The sequence below is a fragment of the Ovis canadensis genome, chromosome 2, assembly GCF_042477335.2.
Source record: "Ovis canadensis isolate MfBH-ARS-UI-01 breed Bighorn chromosome 2, ARS-UI_OviCan_v2, whole genome shotgun sequence".
Taxonomy (NCBI): Eukaryota; Metazoa; Chordata; class Mammalia; order Artiodactyla; family Bovidae; genus Ovis; species Ovis canadensis.
The window spans coordinates 236,987,328-237,011,883 of record NC_091246.1 but is presented as its reverse complement, the minus strand read 5'-3'; the positions used below and the strand labels follow the sequence as shown (position 1 = coordinate 237,011,883).

General features: G+C 44.2%; 1 protein-coding gene across 1 annotated transcript in view; it reads left to right on the top strand.

Moving 5' to 3' along the window:
* The window catches only part of DNER (delta/notch like EGF repeat containing), a 379,213-nt gene that overhangs the window by 278,403 nt on the left and 76,254 nt on the right, over positions 1-24,556 (top strand). Inside the window, exon 8 of the mRNA XM_069578468.1 lies at positions 5,709-5,933. Within this exon, the coding sequence (XP_069434569.1) occupies positions 5,709-5,933 (225 nt within the window). The remainder of the gene's footprint in view (positions 1-5,708; positions 5,934-24,556) is intronic.

Genomic DNA, 24,556 nt, shown 5'->3' with positions numbered 1-24,556 from the left:
TTAAGATTCTCTGAAAGTATAAAACATTATGCATTCTCATCTTGTTTTTATATTTTCTTGAATTGGTAAGAAAAAGGAAAAGAAATTATTATTTATTAATAATAATAAAATGCAGGATTCCTGATTCAATTGCAGTGAATCTTTTAGATATTCAGTTCAACAAACATTATTGATCCTTTCTTTAGTTAAAATTTCTTCTAGTACATAATCAATTCTTCCTTTTTTGAAAAAGATTTTTTTCAATGTGGACCATTTTAAAGTCTTTACTGAATTTTTTACAATATTGCTTCTGTTTTATGTTTTGGTTTTCTGGCCAAGAGGCACATGGGATTATATCTCCCTGACCAGGGATCGAACTGGCACCCTCTGTATTGGAAGGCAAAGTCTCAACCACTGGACCACCAGGGAAGTCCCTCAATTGTCTTTTAAGTCCTTTTGCATAAAGCAAACAAAACAAAGGCCTCCCTCTTGCCTGCATTCCTATTTAGATACAGTGCTGTCTCCTGTTCGTGTGTCAATCAGCTTTTGCGGCATAACAAACCACCTCAAAACTCAGTGGTTAAGACAACAATTATTTATTTAGCTCATGATGATTGTGGGGTTGGCAGTTTGGGCTGGATTTCAGAGAGCCACAGGCTGGCTAACTGGTCTAGGGTGGCTTCACTGGGCTGGATGCTTTGCTCCTTGGGGTCTCCTGGTCTTCTAGCAGGCTGGTCTGGGCCAGCCCACCTGGCTTTTAGACAGGGTTCAGTGACATTTCAGGCAACTCTCCTTTCGCTGTTTGCTTTTCTGATGTTTTCTCATAGCTCAGTTGGTAAAGAATCCACTTGCAATGCAGGAGACCCCGATTTGATTCCTGGGTCAGGAAGATCCCCGGGAGAAAGGCTAGGCTACCCACTCCAGTATTCTTGGCCTTTCCTTGTGGCTCAACTGGTAAAGATTTCACCTGCAGTACAGGATTTGATCTGGGTTTGATCCCTAGGTTGGGAAGATCCCTGGAGTACGGGAAGGCTACCCACTCCAGTATTCTGGCCTGGAGAATTCCATAGACTATATAGTCCATGAGGTTGCAGAGTTGGACATGACTGAGTGACTTTCACTTTCACTTTCTTTTCTTAAAATGTATCCATCTGTTTGTGTCTCCATCCATCTATCCATCTGTCTGTCTTTTCTTCCCCTGGGAATCATAAGCTTGCCCTGGGAATCTCTTCCTGTATTTTCCCTTGCAGTTGGTAACAATACCATCCACATTGTTCTCCAGTCTGGAAAACCTGGGAATCACATAATTTCGTGGATTTTGTCATCACCTGACACATTCACAATTGGGCATCGTTTCCACTCTAGCCCAGCTGCTTCATTTTTTCTGGAGCTGAGCATATTGGACACCTTCTGACCTGAGAGGCTCATCTTCTGGTGTCGTATCTTTTTGCCTGTTCGTGGGGTTCTCGTGACAAGAATACTGGAGAGATTTGTCATTCCTTCCTCCAGTGGACTACGTTTTGTCAGAATTCTTCACTATAACCTGTACATCTTGGGTGGCCCTGCATGGTATGACTCATAGCTTCATTGCATTATGCAAGCCCTTTTGGCATGACAAGGTTATGATCCATGAAGGGGATTATAATTTTAGCTGCTTCTTGTTGAACACTACTTATCAGTCATCATACCAAATGTTTGTGTAGGTTTTTGCATTTAAGCTTCATAAAAACCATATGCTATAGGCGTTGTTGTCTCCATTCCATGAAACAGATGAGGGTGATTAAATTCTTGCCCACAGTCCCACAGTTTAGTGGGCAGAGATGGTTTTTGAATCCAATGTCTTTTGACTCCAAAGCCTGTGCTTAATATTTTGTCAGACTGAGAAACCATATATACAGGGCCCAGAGAAATGACTTATCAACACTGTAAAATAGTAAGGGTTCACACAAGAATCTGGATTTCAGATATTCCTTGAAAATTCAGAAGGTATGGTAAATGGTCTAACATTCCAATGGCAGCAGTTGGCTTCAGGGGGATCGTGGCCGCCCTGTTTGGAAGGCCATGCCTTCTGTAGTTAGCCACTGTCCCTGCCATTCCCCACTGCTTTATAACTGGCCCACTTCCTTCAGCAACATGGTCTGCTGGACTCCCACTGGCATCTGCACTTTTGACTGTTATTGCATTGTGTCCTTAGGCCCTGCCCACTCTTCAGTTCTTCCATCATCAATTGGGCTCTGACATGACAGTGTTATGTTATTGTAAAATCTTTGTCTAGTCTGTCTCACTAGCTCGGTAGACTTGAACGGGATACTTCACATTTCTGGGTCACCATTTTCTCTTTTTTAAAACAGGGCTATTAATAGTTCTTACATCGTGCAATTACCCCAGGGTTAAGTGAATTAATGCATTTGAAGGCTTAGAAGTGTCTGGTACATCTCAGCCATTAGTGGATGTCAGTTGTGACTGTTATTATTACCATTTTTTATTCATTCATTCAGCATTGGACTGGAAACTGTTCTAGAAATTTTGATATTATCATTTTAGAACCCACAACAACTTGATGATGAAAATAATTTCAGCCTTGTTTTTTAGGTGAGGTAGAAAATGAGAAAGGTCAGGACTGCCTTCATTGTTGAGTTTTCCATATGATGCATATTTAAGTATATTCTTTTCATTCAGAGTAAAATGGAATGTATCTCACGAAGAATGGAGTTACATTCCACCCTTGGCTGCAGAGGGGCCCTTTGGAGGATTCAAGTGCTATCAATACCAATTGTTTGGTACATTTTTACTATGATATTTAAAATTTAAAAGCTACAGGGAAGTTTATAAAATGTTGAATAGCACTGGAAATTTTTTGAATTTTCTACTTCTGTACAGAAAAATTTCAAGTTGATACTGCCAATTTATGAGTGATGGTTTAAAGTGTGGAAACTAATTTTGTTTGGTTTATATATTCACTGTGTCCTTGACAACAAAGGTTGCCAATATTGCTGAGCATTCTGTGTGAAGATGGTTAATATAAATTTAAATCTAGATAAGAAAAGTGAAATAGAATATTGAAATAAAAACTGTATATGAATAAAGTTATTTAAATTTGTTTCTGAAACTGAATAGTCTTCAGTTTATTTCCAAACTGCTCTTAAAATATTAGAAGAATAGGTTTTACTCAAGTATTATTAAAGACCTACTTGGACACACAGACCTACAGATTCACATATACATGTCTGTATAATTAAAAAGCCTCTTGATGAAAGTGAAAGAAGAGAGTGAAAAAGTTGGCTTAAAGCTCAACATTCAGAAAACTAAGATCGTGGCATCTGGTCCCATCACTTCATGGCAAATAGATGGGGAAACAGTGGAAATAGTGTCAGACTTTATTTTTGGGGCTCCAAAATCACTACAGATGGTGATTGCAGCCATGAAATTAAAAGACGCTTACTCCTTGGAAGGAAAGTTATGACCAACCTAGATAGCATATTCAAAAGCAGAGACATTACTTTGCCAACAAAGTCCATCTAGGCAAGGTTATGGCTTTTCCAGTGGTCATGTACGGATATGAGACTTGGACTGTGAAGAAAGCTGAGCACTGAAGAATTGATGCTTTTGAACTGTGGCGTTGGAGAAGACTCTTGAGAGTCCCTTGGACTGCAAGGAGATCCAACCAGTCCATTCTAAAGGAGATCAGCCCTGGGTGTGTTTTGGAAGGACTGATGCTGAAGCTGAAACTCCAGTACTTTGGCCACCTCATGCGAAGAGTTGACTCATTGGAAAAGACTCTGATGCTGGGAGAGATTGGGGGCAGGAGGAAAAGGGGACAACAGAGGATGAGATGGCTGGATGGCATCACCAACTCGATGGACGTGAGTTTAAGTGAACTCCGGGAGTTGGTGATGGACAGGGAGGTCTGGTGTGCTGCAATTCATGGGGTCGCAAAGAGTGGGACACGACTGAGTGACTGAACTGAACTGAACTGATAATTAAAAAATGTTTTTAATTGAAGTAGAGTTGATTTACAATGTTGTATTAATATCTGATGTACAGCAAAGTGATTTAGTTGTATATTTTCGGATTTTGTTGTTCATTACAAGATATTTAATATGTTCCCTGTGCTATAGTAGAAGGATATGTATTTTTTTAATTGAGAAATACTGAAACACACAGAATAAAAATCATATGCACAAGATATACATTTAAAATGAAAAAGAGTTAAAGCTTATTGAAGTATAATTTACGTGTCATAAATTTCATTCATTTTAAGAGTACAGTTCAGTGCTTTTTATTAAATATACAGAGTTGTGCAGTTATCACCACAATCTGCAATCCAACATTAGAACATTTACATCAACCTCAATAGACTCCCTCATGCCCCTCTTCCCACCCCAGCCCCAGGCAACTACTCATCTACTTTATATAGAGATTTATTTTACCTGTAGATTTATTTTTTCTGGACATTCCTTATAAATGAGATTATACAACGTATGGTATTTATTATTTAGCTTCTTTCACTTAACATATGTCCTTTAGGTTCATCCATGTTGGCACAGGGCTTCCCAGGTGGCTCAGTGATAAAGAATCTGCCTGCCAATGCAGGAGACACAGGTTCGATCCCTGGATCAGGAAGATTCCCTGGAGAAGGAAATGGCAACCTACTCCAGTATTCTTGCCTAGGAAATCCCATGGGCAGAGGAGCCTGGTGGCCTACAGTCCATGGGGTCGCAGAGTCAGACAGGACTTAGCGACTAAACTACAATGATGTTGGCACACGCGTCAGAAAATTTATTTCCTCTTTGTTGCGTAATAGTGCTCCATTGTATGGATACACCCAGTTTGTTTTTCCATTGCAATGACCAAATTGTTAACAATTATATATTCAAGAAACTGCTAACAGCGGGTTATTCTAGAGAAAGGAGTGAGGAACAAAGGAATAAAGGTGGGAGAATGATATTGTTCACATTTCCTATTTTATATGGATTTAAGGTTTTAAATTCAGGAATATTCATCTATTAAAACAAAGTAAGGAATCTCTTCCTCCAGCAATGTGTATTAAATAATAAGTGAAATCTCTCCACTGATCCCAATCCCAGCTTCCTGAAATCAATCACCATTAGTTTATTTTTGCCATCTTTCTACTTTGTACATACATAGATATACATATCGGGTTGGCCAAAAAAGTTCGTTTGGGTTTTCCATAGGGTGTTACCCATCGAATTAACTTTTCAGCCAACCCGATATATCTATCTCCTTGTATTTCACTGCTGCTGCTGCTGCTGTCGCATCAGCTGTGTTTGACTCTGTGTAACCCCATAGACGGCAGTCCACCAGGCTCCGTCGTCCCTGGCATTCTCCAGGCAAGAACACTGGAGTGGGTTGCCATTTCCTTCTCCAATGCATGAAAGTGAAAAGGGAAAGTGAAGTTGCTCAGTCATGTCCGACTCTTCGCGACCCCATGGACTGCAGCCTTCCAGGCTCCTCCGTCCATGAGATTTTCCAGGCATGAGTACTGGAGTGGGGTGCCATTGCTACACCTAAGCAATCATACATTTTATATTTCCACTAAAATGGAGGTATCTTGGTTATCAAAGCAAAGAAAACCCACCTGGGTGGGTTGTGTGGTATTCATCAATTGACAATGGAGCAGAGTTCTGAACAGCAGCCCGAGTTTCTCGGAGATTAAGTGGAATGTGATATCTCTTTTTACCCCTCCACCATTCTGCATCTTTCCGCAGGCTACCTGGGCTCCACCTGCGAGGAGAAGGTGGACCCGTGCGCCTCGGCGCCCTGCCAGAACAACGGGACTTGCTACGCCGATGGGCTGCACTTCGGCTGCAGCTGCAGCGCGGGCTTTACGGGCCCAGCGTGCGCGCAGCTTGTGGACTTCTGTGCGCTCAGCCCCTGTGCCCACGGCACGTGCCGCAGTGTGGGCACCAGCTACAAGTGCCTCTGTGACCCAGGTGGGTACCATGGCCGGGCTGGAAGCCCTCTCCTTCCGTTTCCCAATTTTTAACTTTTCTTTTGCATCTGAGTACAGGTTGGCCCGCTGCAGGGGTTTGCTTGTCCATCCAAGTGGACCCCACTTGTGTGTGTGTGTATATGTGTGTGTGTGTGTTCAGTCGCTTCAATTGTGTCCGACTCTTTGCAACCATATGGGCTGTAGCCCACCAGGCTCCTCTGTCCATGGGATTCTCCAGGCAAGAATACTGGAATGGGTTGCCCTGCCCTCTTCCAGGGGCTCTTTCCAACCCAGGGATCCAACTTCATCTTTTAAGTCCTGCATTGGCAGGCAGGTTCTTTACCACTAATGCTGCCTGAGAAGTATAACACCCTTTCTTTTTAGACTTCCCTTAGGCAGGCTTTGAAAAATACCCTTTCCTCTTTTCATGAACATTCCACAGTCATTATAGAAAACGAAGAAAATCTAAGTCAGCAAAATGAAGAAAATGAAAACCAGGCTTAATCTTTTTGTTGTTGTTTAGCCCCTAAGTCATGTCTGACTCTTTTTGAGACCCCATGGACTGATAATAGCTTAATTATTTTGGACAATTGACTATAGGTCACTTCAGAGCCTTTCCTGCATTGTATATCTTTTATTACTGGGTTCTGAGGTTAATGGAATGTTTTTCATTTTCACGTGCACGCAAAGCAGAATGCAGTCCATTCAGCATTTTATCTTCATTTAAAATTCTTACTTGGGGCACAGTTCATGTTAGAGGACTTTTCTGGCTTCCTGTGTAAGCGTTCACAAGTTCCATCATTTATTTTCTGGATGTCTTCTGCATTTGTATCACTGATTGTTGATTGTGAAAGTTTTGAGACTGAGAAGTCAGGGTAGTTACTAGTTAAAGTTTGTGTCCGCGCAGCCTCCTGGTGTGACCTGAAAAGAACGCACACCAGCAGCTCTGTCTTTCCTGATTTATATTCTCTCCACGTCTGCATCCTTGCACGAGCTGGCTCTTTAGAATGCTTGCCAGCACAGTGATCCCCGCCCCACTTCTCTGGCCCATGTGCACGGCCGACAAGTCCCCTGGTTGGCTCCACTCCTGGTTCTAGTACGCAGGACCCTCTGCCTGGAGTGCCTCCTCCCCCGTCACCCCATCGCGCCTGCAAACTTCCCCTTCTGAGCTTGAATGAGCTTTCCTTCCTTTGAGTTCCCACAATCACCTACAGTATCCCTTTCATGGTATTTGAAGCTCTATATTAATTATCTGTGTATGTTTTTATTAACATATATATGTGGAATCCATAGAGTGCTTCCTTGATGGGTAAAGAATCTGCTTGCAATGTAGGAGACACAGGATACATGGGTTTGATACCTCAGGAAGATCCCCTGGAGTAGGAAAAGACAACCCTCTCCAGTATTCTTGCCTGGAAAATTCCATGGACAGAGGAGCCTGAGGAGCTACAGTCCTTGGGGTTGCTAAAGAGTCAGACACAACTGAGCAAATAGTAGGCGGGCAGGCAAATGTAGAATCTAGAAAAACGGTAGAGATGAACCTATTTCCAGGGCAGGAATAGCGACTCGGATGTAGAGAATGGACGTGTAGACACAGCGGGAGACAGATGAGTGGGAAGAGCTGAGAGCTTAGGACTGACATATATACACGTGTTTAGTTGTTGAGTCCCACTCTTTGCGACCCCATGGACTGTAGCCCACCAGGCTTCTCTGTCCATGGGATTTCCTAGGCAAGAATACTGGAGTGGGTTGCTGTTTCCTTCTCCAGGGGATCTTCCTGACCCCGGGATTGAACCTGTCTGTGTCTCCTCCATTGGCAGAGTGGTTCTTTACCACTGATCCACCATGGAAGTCCCATGTACACACTACTGTGTGTAAGACAGATAGCTGGTGGGAACCTGTCGTGCAGCACAGAGGGCTCAGTTTGGTGCTCTGTGATGACCTAGAGGAGTGGGATAGGGGAAGGGAGGTCCAAGAGGGAGGAGATCTATGCCTACGTATAGCTGCTTCTCTTCACTGCACAGCAGAAACTGACACAACATTGTAAAGCAGTTATACTCCAATAAAAAAGACAAAAACCAAACCAAAACAAACAAAATTTATCCTTGGATGTGTTTCTCTGCCCCCATGCAGATGGGAGTAGAAGGAAGTGTGTTTTATCAGTATCTTTTATCTACAATAAGGTACAATTTAGTGAGCTCAGTCTTGCTTGGTCCTGAGCTGGGTGCTTTACGTCTCTGGTCCTTTTATGTGTCCTCTCTGCCGGATGGATGTGGTGGAAGTGTGTTTTCACCAAGGTATGAAATGCCTTATTCCTGATTCAGTCACCTGTCAGTGGCCATTCATTCTCTCACAGGCTGAGTCCAGGTTCCAGCCCAGGTGCCCTGGTTCCCCTGTGCTATGCCTGGTCTGGAACTTTCCAGGGGCACAGCTCCTACTCATCCATCACCTAAGGAGCGAGTGGGAAATACAATTGAGCCTTTGAAGGGTATTGAAAAGCCTCTTTCATGTAGGCTTCTGCTTCTCTGGTTTTCTAAATAGTCATGGGATTGATGTTTTTCCAAGGGCCCCAATCCTCTAAAATATAGCAGGAATGGACCTGGTTAGTCTGCCTGGTAACTGCATGAGTAGGATTTTCCAGACAGACAGAAGAGAGAGGGGGAGAGACAGAAAAAGAAACCACTGCCCGATTTTAAGGAGCTGACTCACGCAGTTGTGTGGCCTGGCAAGTTCAAAATGTGGCACAAGCTGGCAGGCTGTCAACTTAGGCACGATTTCTATGTTACAGTTTTGAGCTCAAATTCCTCCTGCCTCAGCAAACCTCAGTCTTTGCTCCTAAGACCTTCACCTGACTGGATGAAGCTCACCTGCTTTCTGGGAGGGTAATGATTTACTCAAAGCCTACTGTTGTAAACACTCATTTTACCTAAAAAATACCTTTACAAGAACATCTAGCCTAACGTCTGACCAGACATTTGGGTCCTGTGGCTTAGCTGAGCTGACACATGATGTGAACTATTCCAGTAACATTTTGGGGGTTTTTCATAAACCTCTTGGGTTTCCCCGGGGGTGCAGTGGTAAGGCATCCACCTGCAATGCAGGAGATCCTGATCTGATCCTTGGGTCGAGACGATAGGAAATGGCAACCCACTCCAGTATTCTTGCCTCAGAAATCCCATGGACAGAGGCACCTGGCAGGCTACAGTCAATAGGGTTGCAAAGAGTCAGACACCACTTGGTGACTAAACGACAAAACGTGAGCCTCGTGGTGGAGGCGTTTCTGTAGTCTACACGTGACACGGGGCACTTCCTGCGAGTATACCCATCCTCCCCTATCAGAGCCGTGTGGAGGTGGGAGCCGCTTCCCCTTGGGGGCCAGTGTCCTTCCGTGTGCCTGGCAGGCACGTGCCGGGGCACCTCCAAGGCGAAGGAGGAGGTGTGCAGCGCAGTGCCCTTACCTGTTTGGAACGTGAGGCCCTGGGAGCGCTGGTGTTTGCAGATGAAGCAAGCTTCTTCTGTCCTCCTCATGTCACGACTCAGGAGCCCACTGCTCCCAGAGCTCTGGATGTCATGACACACGGGGTAGTGATAATGCCCTGGGCCAGGGTCCAGAGAAGAACCTCAGCACATCCTCCACACGAGTCTCCCGAGAGCCCCCGTTTCGTCCGTGAGCTCCACGGAGAAAATCGCCCGTCACAGGACCAGAAGGCCATTTTCTCCTTCTGGAAGGAAGGTTTCTCCTCCCGTTGTCCTCTGACTTCTGTTCTCAAACATACTCACCTAACCCTCATATTTAGTTGGTGTTTTTTGAAAACTTGCAGTGAGGATGTAGTTATGTAGAAGGACCTGCTGCTTCTTAGTAATATCTGTCAACGTGTGTGTCGAGGCTTGTGTGCTAAGTCATGTCCAACTCTTTGTGACCCCATGGACTGTAGTCTGCCAGGCTCCTCTGCCCATGGGATTTCTCAGGCAAGAATACTGGAGTGGGTTGCCATTTCCTACTCCAGGGGATCTTTCCCAACTCAGGGATCGAACCTGAGTCTCCTGTGTCTCCTACATTGGCAGGCGGATTCTCTCCCACAGCACCAGCTGGGAAGCCTTGTGCAGAGGCTTGAAAGTGAAAAGTGAGAGTGAAGTCGCTCAGTCGTGTCCCACTCTTTGCGACCTATGGACTATAGTCCACCAGGCTCCTCCATCCATGGAATTTTCCAGGCAAGAGTGTTGGAGTGGGTTGCCATTGCCTTTTCCAGGGGATATTCCTGACCCAGGGATCGAACCCGGGTCTCCCATGTTGCAGGCAGACGCTTTACCATCTGAACCACCAGGGAAGCCCCTGGTGGGAGGCTTACGTGATCCTAAATAGAAAATACGCTCCTTGGTATCTCTCTGTCCACACAAAGAGGAGTAGCTGAGGGGGTGGGAGAAAGGACTCATGAGATCCCCCCACTTGTTGGCTATCCCTGTAGGACTTTGCAGGCCGTTTCGGGGCCTTGGTGTCCATTTTCACACATAACGTGTTAGATGCGCATCAGTTCAGCTGCAGTTGCAGCAGCAGACCCACAGACTGGACCTGGGACAAGTTACTGATCTCACCCTTCTAGCTTTCACTCTTTTTTTTTTTTGGTTGTTGTTGTTATTTACTTATTTATTTGGCTGCTTCAAGTCTTAGTGGCAGGATCTTTGATCTTCAGTGCTGCACGCAGGATCTTTAGTTGCAGCAGGTAAACTCTTAGTTGCAGTGTGTGGGATCTAGTTCCCAGGGATTGAGCCCTCACCTGCTGTATTATTGAAAGAGTGAGGGGTCCGGCTACTTGCTGCTCAAAAGCCAATAAGCAGGCCAGGTTGGTGGGAAGGAAATTTGGTTTTATTTCAAATGTCAGCAATTGGTGGGAGAGTGGGTGGCAGACGTCTGTCCAAAGGTTGACCCGCCACCGCTGGCAGCCAGTGGGATGAGATCTTTTATAGACAAAGTGGGGGAATACTACGTGCAGAAACAACAGCCAGCTCTGACAGTCATCTTTGGAATGGTCATCAGTGGTCTGACCAGCACCATCTTGGTTGTTTTAGGTACAGTTAATCTTCAGTTCCAGGGTCCATTTGTTACCATTTCTTCAAAGCTAATTCTCTGAATTGTAGCAGCTCATGTTCTGGGTACAGTCTGGTCACTGTGTAGTAAAATTCTCCACCTAGTGTTTCTGTATCTTTAAGACAGCTCACAGGATATGGCTCAGAATATTATCTACATCCCTTGAGAAAGAACTAAAGATCCTTGACTATGCTTAATGACTATGTTATTATTATGTAGTCTTTGTGACTGTCTTCCTTTGTTTCCCCATTTCTCCCTTCTCTGATTACATTTTTTCTTTGACTAAAATTTTCCACAGACAGAAGGCAGGCGGAGGACACTGAGGGGCGTGGGTGGAGCAGGGACCTTGCTCATTTCACCTGCACTGGGAGCACAGAGTCTTAGCCACTGGACCACCAGGGACATTCCTGTACTTAGACAGAAGGAACTTCTTTCCATGTCCTTCTGCTGACCATGATCTTCTGTTGTGTGCAAGGGTGTTAGATGAGAGACACAGAGCATGTTTCCTGGCAAGAGCAATAAGAGCTATGCAGTTGCTTTCTATCCATGGAGATTCCAGCACTTGTCCTCAAGTCAAAAGGGTGAAGTGTCTCCTGTGAAGTCCCTCTTTTCCCACCTGCTATTCTCTGCCCAGCCTTCATTTGTGTCCATTTGGAGCTTTTCGCTTGATACGGCCAATGCCCAGCCTCTAAGAAGCCTTGACAAGCCTGAAGAAACAAGTGTCCTGTTTCTGGATGCCTGCACTCATTAGGCAGTTGGAGTTCAGTCAACGCTTTCATCAAACTGGGGAGATGAAATTGCTTTAAGAGGGGTTGCTTCCTCAGATCATTAGGTGACATTGTGTAAAGTAAAAAAGGCATCTTAACATCTGGCAAGAATTTACATTTTAAGAGGTGAAAATGACAATTTTCTGAATGCTAAATTTCTAGTCTTAATCTTTCGGAGCATGTAATTGCTTTACCAATAGTTTGCATAATAGAAGAATCTCATGAGAGTAGGTGAAATTGGGTGTTGAGCTGAAGAGCGGCAAGGCTGATCCTCTTCGTAGAGGAGCACGCAGACCCCGTTTCATAAAATGGAAGCAGATTGAAATCATGTCAGGTTGATAATTAGCTCCCATCTGACAAAATGCCATTTGGATATGACTGCAAATCAGATTTGCCAGGTGCTTTATTTTCAGACCTCATTTTTAGCTTATCAGGCTAGGGAGCTCTGATGGGATTTTAGTATTAAATACTAAAATGTCAGCAGTGAGCAATCATGGAAAAGTTATCTTTCAGGGACAGTGTTAAGTGATAGGCCATGTGTTCTCTAAGAAAATCACAAATTGAAATCTCCCAAGGACGGAGGAAGTGAGAGCATGGAGTCTAATGGACATCGCCAACATGCATGTGGTTGCCAGGGACCTGCCATAACCCTTACAGGTGGCGGGTGGTATCTAGGGTGATCTCTAAGCAGTGGTGGGGTCTGGAAAGGCCGTTTGGATGGTGACCAGTGCAGGAAGGAATCCTTGCTAAGAGGGAAGGTGGTTTGCCTGAGTTCACTGGTCTTGACCCCTGACTGATACTCTTGAGTTATTACTCCAACCTTGTTGTTGTTTTTTTTTTTTTAAAATTGGAGTATAATTGCTTTATAATGTTGTGTTAGTTTCTGCTTTCCAGTGAAGTGAATCAGATATATGTATACATATATCCCCTCCCTCTGGAACCTCCTGCCTTCCGCTCCCATCCTATCCATCTAGGCCATCACCAAACTGAGCTCCCTGTGTGATACAGCAGCTTCCCACTAGCTATCTGTTTCACACATAGTAGTGTGAATGTGTCAGCATGCGTGCTGCGTGTATGCTAAGTCACTTCAGTTGTGTCTGACTCTGTGCTATGCTATGGATTGTAGCCTGCCAGGCTCCTCTGTCTATGGAATACTCTAGGCAACAATACTGGAGTGGGTTGCCATGCCCTCCTCCAGGGGATCTTCCTGACCCAGGGATGGAACCTGTATCTTCTGTGGCTCCTGCATTGCAGGCAGATTTTTTTTTACTGCTGAGCCACCAGAGAAGCCCCATGTATGTCAATGCTGCTCTCTCACTTTCTTGAATTGAATGAACACTGCCATTACAGAGGGTGCCTTAAGTTACTGTTTAAGGAATTTATATTATAAGGCATTAGAGGATTTCTATGTGTGTGCATGGGTGCTAAGTTGTTTTCAGCTGTGTCCAACTCTTTCCTGACCTATGGACTGTAGCCCGCCAGGCTCCTCTGTCCATGGGATTCTCCAGGCAAGAATGCTGGAGTGGGTTGCCATGCTCTCTTCCAGGGGATCTTCCTGACCTGGAGACCAAATCTGCTTCTCTTATATCTCTCTCATTGGCAGGCAGGTTCTTAACCACTAGTCCAGCCTGGGAAGCCTGAGGATTTCTACATGGAAATAAAAATAACAGGGATTTTTTTTTCCCCCATGAATAATCTCAGTTCAGTTCAGTTCAGTTCAGTCGCTCAGTCTTGTCCAACTCTTTGTGACCCCATGGACTGCAGCAATGCCAGGCTTCCCTGTCCATCACCAACTCCCAGAGCTCACTCAAATTCATATCCATTGAGTCGGTGATGCTATCTAACCATCTCATCCTCTGTCGGCCCCTTCTCCTCCCACCTTCAATCTTTCCAGCATCAGGGTCTTTTCCAGTGAGTCAGTTCTTCACATCAGGTGGCCAAAGTATTGGAGCTTCAGCTTTAGCATCAGTCCTTCCAATGAATATTCAGAACTGATTTCCTTTAGGATTGACTGGTTTCATCTCTTTGCAGTCCAAGGGAACTCTCAAGAGTCTTCTCCAGCACCATAGTTCAAAAGCATCAGTGTTTTGGCACTCAGCTTTCTTTATGGTCCAACTGTCACATCCATACATGACCACTGGAAAAACCATAGCTTTGACTAGATGGACTTTTTGTCTGCAGAGTAATGTCTCTGCTTTTTAATATGCTGTCTAGGTTGGTCATAGCCTGTTTTCCAAGGAGCAAGTGTCTTTTAATTTCATGACTGCAGTCACCATCTGCAATGATTTTGGACCCCAAGAAAATAAAGTCTGTCACTATTTCCATTATTTCCCCATCTATTTCCCATGAAGTGATGGGACTGGATGCCATGATCTTAGTTTTTTGAATGTTGAATTTTAAGCCAGCTTTTTCGCTTCCTCTTTCACCTTCATCAAGAGGCTTTTCAGTTCCTCTTCACTTTCTGCCATAAGGGTGGTGTTATCTGCATATCTGAGGTTATAGATATTTTTCTTGGCAATCTTGATTCTAGCTTGTGCTTCACCCAGTCTGGCATTTTGCATGATGTACTCTGCATAGAAGTTAAATAAGCAGGGTGACAATATGCAGCCTTGATGTACCCCCTTTCCCAGTTTGGAACCAGTCCGATGTTCCATATCTGTTTCTAACTGCTGCTGCTTGACTTGCATACAGATTTCTCAGGAGCCAGGTAAGGTTGTCTGGTATTCCCATTTCTTGAAGAATTTTCCACAGTTTGTTGTGATCCACACAGGGAAAGGCTTTGGCATGGTAGATGTTTTTCTGGACCGCTCTTGCTTTTTCTGTGATCCAACAGATGTTGGCAATTTGATCTCTGGTTCCTCTGCCTTTTCTAAATCCAGCTTGGACGTCTGGAATTTCTTGGTTTATGTACCGTTAAAGCCTCGCTTGGAGAATTTTGAGCATTACTTTGCTGGTGTGTGAGATGAGTGCAATTGTGCGGTAGTTTGAGCATTCTTTGGCATTGCCTTTCTTTGGGATTGGAACGAAAACTGACCTTTCCAGTCCTGTGGCCACTGCTGAATTTTCCAGATTTGCTGGCATATTGAGTGCAGCACTTTTAACAGCATTATCTTTTAGGAATAACCTCAGATGCTCATTAATTGTCACAGGCTGGATCTGGAAAGAGTTGCTGCTCATGTATCTACTGATTCTTCTGTCATAGGGTTGGCCACGCAGACCGTCTAGACCATAAAAGAAAGGGTGTTCGGACTTTTTCCAGAAGAATTTTTGTTTGCTTGCGCTGGTCTTAGTTGTCACGCACGGGCTTTCTCTAGTCGCCGTGAGCGGGTGCCTCTCTCTGTGGTGCTGCATGGGCTTCTCTTGTTGCAGAGCACAGGCCCTAGGCACACGAGCCTCAGTGGCGTGTGCAGTTTAGTTGCTCTGTGGCGTGTGACATCTTCCCAGACCAGGGACTGAACCCACGTCGCTTGCACTGGCAGGCTGATTCTCATCCACTGTACAATCAGGGAAGTCCCCGAAATGAAATCGTTTTAAAGGAAGTTATAAGAATTTCAGATGCTGTTTTTTCCATTTTTTTTTCATACGCCTAATATGTGAGCTACATTTCTGGTCTGTATGAGCCTGAAAGACACAACTGGCATCACTTTGTTCTATTAAACTCAGATTTGGCAGTATCAGCACTCTGATAGTGTCTGCTGGAAACAGAATCTAAGATAAGACTTAATGATCAGGACTTTAATAGCCATAAAGGAAAATGTACACACGCAACGATATGAACACATTTAGCTTGATAATGAATGGCTAATTGCGTTAATATTCTTGGATATATACAGTGGACAACTTTCATCTTTATTAACCAGAAAACCTTATCAGACTGACTAGGATGAAGATATTTCTTGGGTTTAACATGCTGTAGGTGGTGCCTGGTTTGGATATCACATTATTCTTGAGAGTTGTTGCTTTTACAGAATATGTTATCCTTTTCCCCACATCTTAATCCTGTTATCAGGCCCTTCTTCTGTTATATTGTGAAATATGATAAGTGCTCTCACCATTGGGCTCCCAGGTAGGATCTTGTCTACCTAGCTGCAGCTTGTCTTGTTTTCCTAATCTGTCCTCTGCCTCAGAAAATGTCTCAGGCTCTACATTGACGTCATGATAACACTAAGAATTGAGAAAGAGAGGAGCAGCGTCTGTCATCTGGAAGCTTGTTGGACACTTACAAGCAGGTCTTGGAGTTGTTAGGCGCCAACCTGGTGCTCACAGCTGGGCTGTGGTGTCTCCTGTTGGACATAAGGACATAAATACACAGAACACAGTCCTTAGATGTGATCACTCATTATTGTTGTGTAGTCGCCAAGTCATGTCCAACTTAAAATGAGACAAACAAGACCATTTCATAACTTTGTCTAAGTACAGAGAAAAACAAGGTCAATATACAACCCACAAAATATGAAACATCCCCTTTTTACTGCAGATAAAATGAGGGCCAGCTGCTTCTTCACAAGCTACAACTTTAGCCTTGCTCACATCTGCTCCTACTCATAGACAAGATTTATTGACGTAATCATAGAATTGCTCCTGTTTTCCAACAGCATGCAGAATGAATCCTATAATAAGCGCCATCTAACACCCTCTAGTAGCTCAGCTGATAAAGAATCCACCTGCAATGCAGGAGACCCTGGTTTGATTCCTGGATCAGGAAGATCTCCTGGAGAAGTAATAGGCTACCCACTCCAGTATTAATGGGCTTTTCCTAGTGGTTCAGATGGTACAGAATCCACCTGTAATGTGGGAGACCTGGGTTTGATCCCTGGGTGGGGAAGATCCCCTGGACGAAGGCATGGCAACCCATGCCTTCAGTATCCTTGCCTGGAGAATCCCCATGGACAGAGGAGCCTGGTGGGCTACAGTTCATGGGGTCCCAAAGAGTTGGACGCGACTGAACGACCAACACAGCACAGCACCCTCTGACTGAGACACCCCAAGATTTCCCACTGTGTGCGTGCTCCCTCGCTGTGAGGAGTAACAAACCCAATTATCTCAACTACAGTCTTGTCCCTAGTGGCCTTTGGTGTGACAGCATTGGTGGGACTTAATTGATTAAGCTTCTCAAAATACTGAGGGTTCCAATGGATTAAATTTTCATATTAATGATAGTTCAACAAGAATTTCCAGTGAATTGGACATTGAAGTATTGTTTGGGTGAGGAAGATGGGGAACATCTCCATGGAACAAAAGACGGGGTGGAGCAGAAGTTCAGAGAACAGGACAATTGGCTGCGGCATAAGATCCTCTGGATGCAGTGATGGACAATAAGTAAGGCTGGAAGTGATGGTTGGGCCAGATTGGGGCGATCTAGGTGCTGAGGAGTTTGGAAAAAGAAGACTTGGAAGCTACATATGTGAACTGATCTTTGCTTTACCAAGATGATTTTGGTACAGTTAAGGGATGACTAGAAGGACGGTGTGACTTTCATAAAGATTATTCTGATGGAGTTAGATATTACAGTAAAGAAAAGATGGTGAGGCGAGGAGACCAGTCAGAAGGCTCAGGCGAGTGGAAGTGAGGTCTTGCTCGAATGGAGGTGGGAATGGAAGGAGGACCTGAATCTCTTTGAGGAGTGGAGTCATCCAAGTTTGGGTGTCAGCTGAATGCCGGGAACAGAGGTGAGAGTGGAGTCAAAGGTGTCCCTGAGGCTGTGACTTGAGAAACTCAAAGAAACAGGGAATGTGCAGAAGCCTTTTTGCAATTACAGGCCAACCAAGCGGATATGCAGGTACAGAGCTGTTCTTTGAGGCTGGGACTGGTCTTTAGGCTGCTACCAGAGAGATGAGGATGGAGTTCCCGGTGTGTGGGTGCTGGAGAAAGTCAAGGGAGCTATCAAGATTGATGGGGCGAAAAACAGAAAGGAGAAGCTCTGGTGAGAGCATTAGGGGGTTTTTGCACTGAGGTGAGAGCTGGAGGCAGCAGCAGAAGAGGCCGAAGAGGTGGCGTGGGGCAGCAGGGCCCTTTGGAGAGGGCAGAGCCCTGGAGGTTCATGAGAGGGGAGGATGATGGAGAGGAGACTGTCCAGGGGCGAGGAGCTGGGTTAGATTTGCCCTGTCAGTAAGGGCCCTGTCTTAATGGTGTTCATGGTTACCACCACAGCCATTCTTCATCTCCATTTCACTGTGATTCTAATTTGGGGGCGTGTTCAGGGAGACTTTGTGACATTTGCCTTCTTTAGATGAGTGACCTGAGGGATTAATACGAGGGCAGGAAGGACAGTGTTAATGAATGAAGGGCGCTTGCTTGTGCTGCGTAAGGAATTTTGATGAGATTCTTGACATTACAAATCTTTCCCCAATCTATTTAACTTCGCTTTAAATGGCTAATCCATATGCATGAAAGTGCTAATGAACTGGCCTTTAATTAGGAGGGATTTCTGCTCCCACAACTCCTCTTCAGGTTCAGGTCATTCAGAATTTATTCCTGGCTGAACTATTGGGTGAGATTTACCTTCTGGTGGTAGGAGTTAGCATAGACTGCGGGGCCAGCAGAAAGCATTTTACATCTTCTTACCTGGAATGAAAGTCAGAAATGGCAGCTGATAGCAGCTACGTCACGAACCAGTGCATTTCTGAGAACTGTTCTACTTGAAGAACTGCCAGCATATAATTTCAGGAAATTCTCTTCAAGTTCGTGGCCATGGAGGTCAGATGGGGGCTCATTTTAAGCTGTTTTGTAACTGAGCCAGTGACTCTTGCTTTGCGATTGGAAGTTGTTATGATCTGTTATCACTAACGTTTTGTGGGCTTGCTGAGAATGTCTGGGAATCTGGAATTTAGAGTTGACATTTGGCACGCCTCACCTCCTTACCAGGTGTGATGGAAAGGGCTCTGGGCTTAGAATTGAGTAGAATAGAATCCCAGTTCCAGCTTTACCACTGAACAGCTGCACCATTGGCCTGCTGGCCTTCCTTCTCTCTTCTTTAAAATGGGGTTGAACAGAAAGGAGCTCCAGTGAGGCAATGCAGATGATGGAGCGGTGGTACAGGTAGTGCCGGTGTTGGATATTCTGTGTCCTGGGGAAGACTGCCGAGGAAAGCATTCAATCTGTGCTCTGCTGCTTTTCCTTGGAGGTTCAAGGTTGGAATCAGACTAGCTGTGTTCAGTCGCTCAGTTGTATCCAATTCTTTGTGACCCCATGGACTGCAGCACACCAGGCTTCCCTGTCTTTCACTGTTTCCCAGAGCTTGCTCAAACTTATGTCCACTGAGTAGGTGATGTCATCCAACCGTCTAATCCTCCGTTGCCCGCTTCTCCTGCCTTCAATCTTTCCCAGCATCAGGGTCTTTTCCAGTGACTCGGCTCTTTGTATCAAGTGGCCAAAGGATTGGAGCTTCAGCTTCAACACCAGTCCTTGCAATGAATATTCAGGGTTGATTTCCTTTAGGATTGACTGGTTTGATCTCCTTGCAGCCCAAGGGACTCTCAAGAGTCTTCTCCAACACCTCACAGTTCAAAAGCATCATTCTTCGGCTCTCAGCCTTCTTTGTGGTCCAGCTCTCACATCCATACATGACTACTGGAAAAACCATAGCTTTGACTAGATGGACCTTTGTCTGCAAAGCAATGTCTCTGCTTTTTAATATGCTGCCTAGGTTTGTCATAGTTTTTTTTCCAAGGAGTCAGACCAGAGATGGAATCAATTTTGGTGGGCTTGGTGGGCATCTATGAATGATGGGTTAGCTCAAGCTTTGTGTGGAATTAAGGGATTGCTTGCTGCTTTGGCTCTTGGTGGCTGCAGTGATAAAGATTTAAGTGCCAGGGGCTGGGCAAAGCTATTTAACCTCCATGGCTTCTTGAGTCCCCACAGTCCTTATGAAATGGGCCCCGGGTGGTTGTCATTTCTCTGCCCTAGTGAAGGATGAGACTGAGATTGACACCAGCAGCCTCTATCATCTCAGAGTAAACAGGAAATGGGGTCAAGCTGTGATCCAGATTCACTCGGGGTAAATAACTGGCTGAGAAAATGAAACCCTTAACCAGATTTTTAAGTGGTAGTTGTCTTAATAGTTACCTCAAATGAGCACATTAAATTGGTGTTTGTCGGGACATCGATTCAGCTCTGCTGACCCAGATGATGTATTTTCTCGATACTAGCTTTGCCCAGAGGAGCTTCTATCTCTGAGAATTTACTGCATTGAGACTCTGCTGAGCACTTAAATATTCTCTTATTTCACTCCTGGTTATAGTATTATAATATTCTTTTTTTTTTTTTTTTGGTGGCATGTGGGATCTTAGTTCCCTGACTAGCAATTGCACCCAGGCCCCACTGCTGCAAAAGTGTGGAGTCTTAACAGTGGACTGCCAGGGAAGTCCAGGATTCCTATTTTTTTAATTTGAGGATGAGTAAACTGAGATATTGAGTGTTTAAACAACAAGAGGTAGAAGTGATAGAAACTCAGATTTAACCTAAATTTGCTTGACGTGAAGTTCTTGACCAAGAGGCTAGACTTAGCAGCAACCCAGCTGTGCTTTGTAAGTTAACATCTTACAGAAAACAATTGAATGAACTTTTTGGCCAACCCAGTGTGTGTGAATGTGAGCACTCACTTTATGCTGGATGCAACTGTAAGAACAAGCTTCTAGACTCATGAGATGAGGCTCTAAGAGGACACCTCAAAGCTGTGTTTGGTCCAGTGACTAACCAACACAGAGAAACACAACTTTGACTTCCAAGGAAGCTGAGCCTCCCCTAGGAAGATGAGCCTCTTCTGCTCTTGTTTCACTGTAGATTCAGCAGCTTCACAGTTGATGCTGAGAGTTAATCTGTGACTGAGACTTATGAGTTCATTTGACATGATATCTGCTTGGTACACCTAATTAAAGAAACTGCTCTTGCACTGCTTTTGTATGTTTGAAAATATCAAATTTCCTAATAGAAAAAAAAATCACAAAATTTGTGTTTGCTTCAAAACAGAGCAGAGGTCCAAGTAATCTCAAAGAATTTTTTTAAATTACTGTCTTGGACTGTTTTGTCTCTTTATTCTTTCTGTAGTGAGTGTGAAAGTGTTGCTCAGTCGTGTCTGACTCTTCTCAACCCTGTGGACTGTAGCCCACCAGGCTCCTCTCTTCATGGAATTTTCCAGGCAAGAATACTGGAGTGGGTTGCCATTCCTTTCTCCAGGGGATATTCCTGACCCAAGGATTGAACCCACATCTCCTGCATTGGCAGGCACACTCTTTACCATCTGAGCCACCAGGGAAGCCCTCTTTTTATAGTAATGGTTTCAAATATTTATGTATTCCTGAAGGGGAGGCAGTGTAAACATGCCAGGGTTCAGAACACCCAATCTGGATTCCAAAGGATATACAAGTGGTAGGTAAAGATTTTTTAAAATTAAAAGACTTTGCTAGCTATAAAATATAGTTGAATGGGTGAGTGTAGAACAGTAGTATTTCAGTTTATAAATACTAGGATCTCAGGACTAATTTAACGATGAGAAACCATTGTTCCTTCTTATAACTTTGAGCTAATGACAGCAACAACTAACACTATTGTGGAACATTACTGTTTACAGTGCCTTTTAACAACCAGTGTTTTTGTCTCACTTGATTTCTAGCACCAGTAGGAGATACAGAAGCTACAACATGCCTGATGTATCCGTTTACTGATGTCAGTGGTGTGCATGCAAATATTTTTTTAAACATGCAAAAGGAAGTCAGAAATCTGCAGTGTAATAAAAACTCATTCACTCCCTATTTTCTTCATTCAAAAAAAAAAACAAAAAAAAAACCAGCCTTCCTGTGACTCAAATGGAAAGTACAGGCATAGTGGCATAGCCATGTGACAGATGGGTCACCCTTGAGCTTAGCTGGTCTCTCTTGATGGGTGCTTCTCACTTCTGGGGTCTCCAATGTCTGCTGCTGCTGTTGAGTCGCTTCAGTCGTGTCCGACTCTGTGCGACCCCGTAGACGGCAGCCCACCATCCCTGGGATTCTCCAGGCAAGAACACTGGAGTGGGCTGCCATTTCCTTCTCCAATGCATGAAAGTGAAAAGTGAAGGTGAAGTCGCTCAGTCTTGTCTGACTCCACAACCCCAAGGACTCAAGTCTAGTAGCTCTTTAATCTTTCTTCCTTACCGCTTGAATTTCTGGAAGTCTCCTGTGCTGATCCTTGTATTCATGGATGCTTTTGATGCTGCTTCTGGTCACCTGGCCCTGTCGTCATCTTAGATCCTCTTCATATTTGACTTCTGTTCTTTTCGTTTTCTCCCTGCGATAGCACTGATGTCCAGAACCTCCCACAAGCTAGCCTCAGTGGCACTGATCGGCTATCATTGTCAGTGATGGAGCGTCTGCTGAGCCCCAGAACCCCAGGGCTCTAAACCCTCTGGCGATATCTGACGTATAGAGTGACTGATGGTGGCCTGCGGCCTGAGTCCCAGTTAGACCACTAATATGGAGATTCGTCTGCATGTTCCACTTTTTTCTGGCCTTCTAGCCTTCGGTGTGCTTTTAAATTCTCTGCTGATTTGGACTTGGATAAAAACCTGGGGACAAGGCCCTGCATTTCTTCCTTTGTTTCTGTATCATAGCCTTAGGTTTTCAGTTTGAAAGCACACAATGAAAGTTGCTGCCTGTTCTGAGTACTTTTTACAGAATTGCTTCAGTTTTAATGATGCTTCAGAGCGTTCATGTTTGCCTGCCTGAAGCAGATGGATACATGACCTCCTTTTCAGTCCAGCACATGATCAACTCAGGCATTTACTGACTTTTCAGAACAGCATGTCCCCTCCCATGTCACCCAAGTGCTTCCTTATGCAATACCATGCTGCTCCATTTAAAATCCCATTTGGCTTCAGAGGGTTGCCTAGAGAGGTCCTTAACTGTTTGGACTGAAATTTTAATGATATGCTAATGATTACCAGGATCACAGTTTATTTTTTTCTCTAGCACATAGGTTTGTTTTTTTTTTTTCCAAACTTTAAACCTTTTTGTATTGGGGTATAGCCAATTAACAATGTTGTGGTAGTTTCAGGTGAACAGTGAAGGGACTCAGCCATACATACACATGTGTCCATTCTCCTCCAAACCCTCGTCCCATCCAGGTTGGCACATAACATTGAGCAGAGTTCCAAGTTCTATACAATACATCCTTGTTGGTTATCCATTTTGAATATAGCAGTGTGTAGAATGCAAAAGTAGGAAGTCAAGAAACACCTGGACTAACAGGCAAATTTGGCCTTGGAGTACAGAATGAAATAGGGCAAAGGCTAATAGAGTTGCCAAGAGAATACACTGGTCATAGCAAACACCCTCTTCCAACAACACAAGGAAGACTCTATACATGGACATCACCAGATGGTCAACACCAAAATCAGATTGATTATATTCTTTGCAGCCAAAATGGAGAAGCTCTATACAGTCAGCAAAAACAAAACCAGGAGGTGACTATGGCTCAGATCATGAACTCCTTATTGCCAAATTCAGACTTAAATTGAAGAAAGTAGGGAAAACCACTAGACCATTCAGGTATGACCTAAATACAGTGAAAGTGAGAAATAGATTTAAGGGACTAGATCTGATAGACAGATGGACTAGTCCATCTAGTGCCTGATGGACTATTGATGGAGGTTCATGACATTGTACAGGAGACAGGGATCAAGACCATCCCCATGGAAAAGAAATGCAAAAAAGCAAAATGGCTGTCTGGGGAGGCCTTACAAATAGCTGTGAAAAAAAAGAGAAGTGAAAAGCAAAGGAGAAAAAGAAAGATATACCCATCTGAATGCAGAGTTCCAAAGAATAGCAAGGAGAGATTAAAAAGCCTTCCTCAGTGATCAGTGCAAAGAAATAGAGGAAGACAATAGAATGAGAAAGACTAGAGATCTCCTCAAGAAAATTAGAGATACCAAGGGAACATTTCATGCAAAGATGGGCTCGATAAAGGACAGAAATGGCATGGACCTAATAGAAGCAGAAGATATTAAGAAGAGGTGGCAAGAATACACAGAAGAACTGTACAAAAAAGATCTTCATGACCCAGATAATCACGATGGTGTGAACACTCACCTAGAGCCAGACATCCTGGAATGTGAAGTCAAGTAGGCCTTAGGAAGTATCGCTAACAACAAAGCTAGTGGAGGTGATGGAATTCCAGTTGAGCCATGATGCTATGAAAGTGCTGCACTCAATATGCCAGCAAATTTGGAAAACTCAGCAGTGGCCACAGGACTGGAAAAGGTCAGTTTTCATTCCAACCCCAAAGAAAGGCAATGCCAAAGAATGCTCAAACTACCACACAATTGCACTCATCTCACATGCTAGTAAAGTAATGCTCAAAATTCTCTAAGCCAGGCTTCAACAGTACATGAATTGTGAACTTCCAGATGTTCAAGCTGGTTTTAGAAAAGGCAGAGGACCCAGAGATCAAATTGCCAACATCCGCTGGATCATAGAAAAAGCAAGAGAGTTCCAGAAAAACATCTACTTCTGCTTTATTGACTATGCCAAAGCCTTTGACTGTGTGCATCACAATAAACTGTGGAAAATGCTGAAAGAGATGGGAATACCAGACCACCTTATCTGCCTCTTGAGAAACCTATATGAAGATCAGGAAGCAACAGTTAGAACTGGACATGGAACAACAGACTAGTTCCAGATAGGAAAAGAAATACATCAAGGCTGTATATTGTCACACTGCTTATTTAACTTATATGCAGAGTACCTCATGAGAAATGCTGGGCTGGATGGAGCATAAGCTGGAATTAAGACTGCCGGG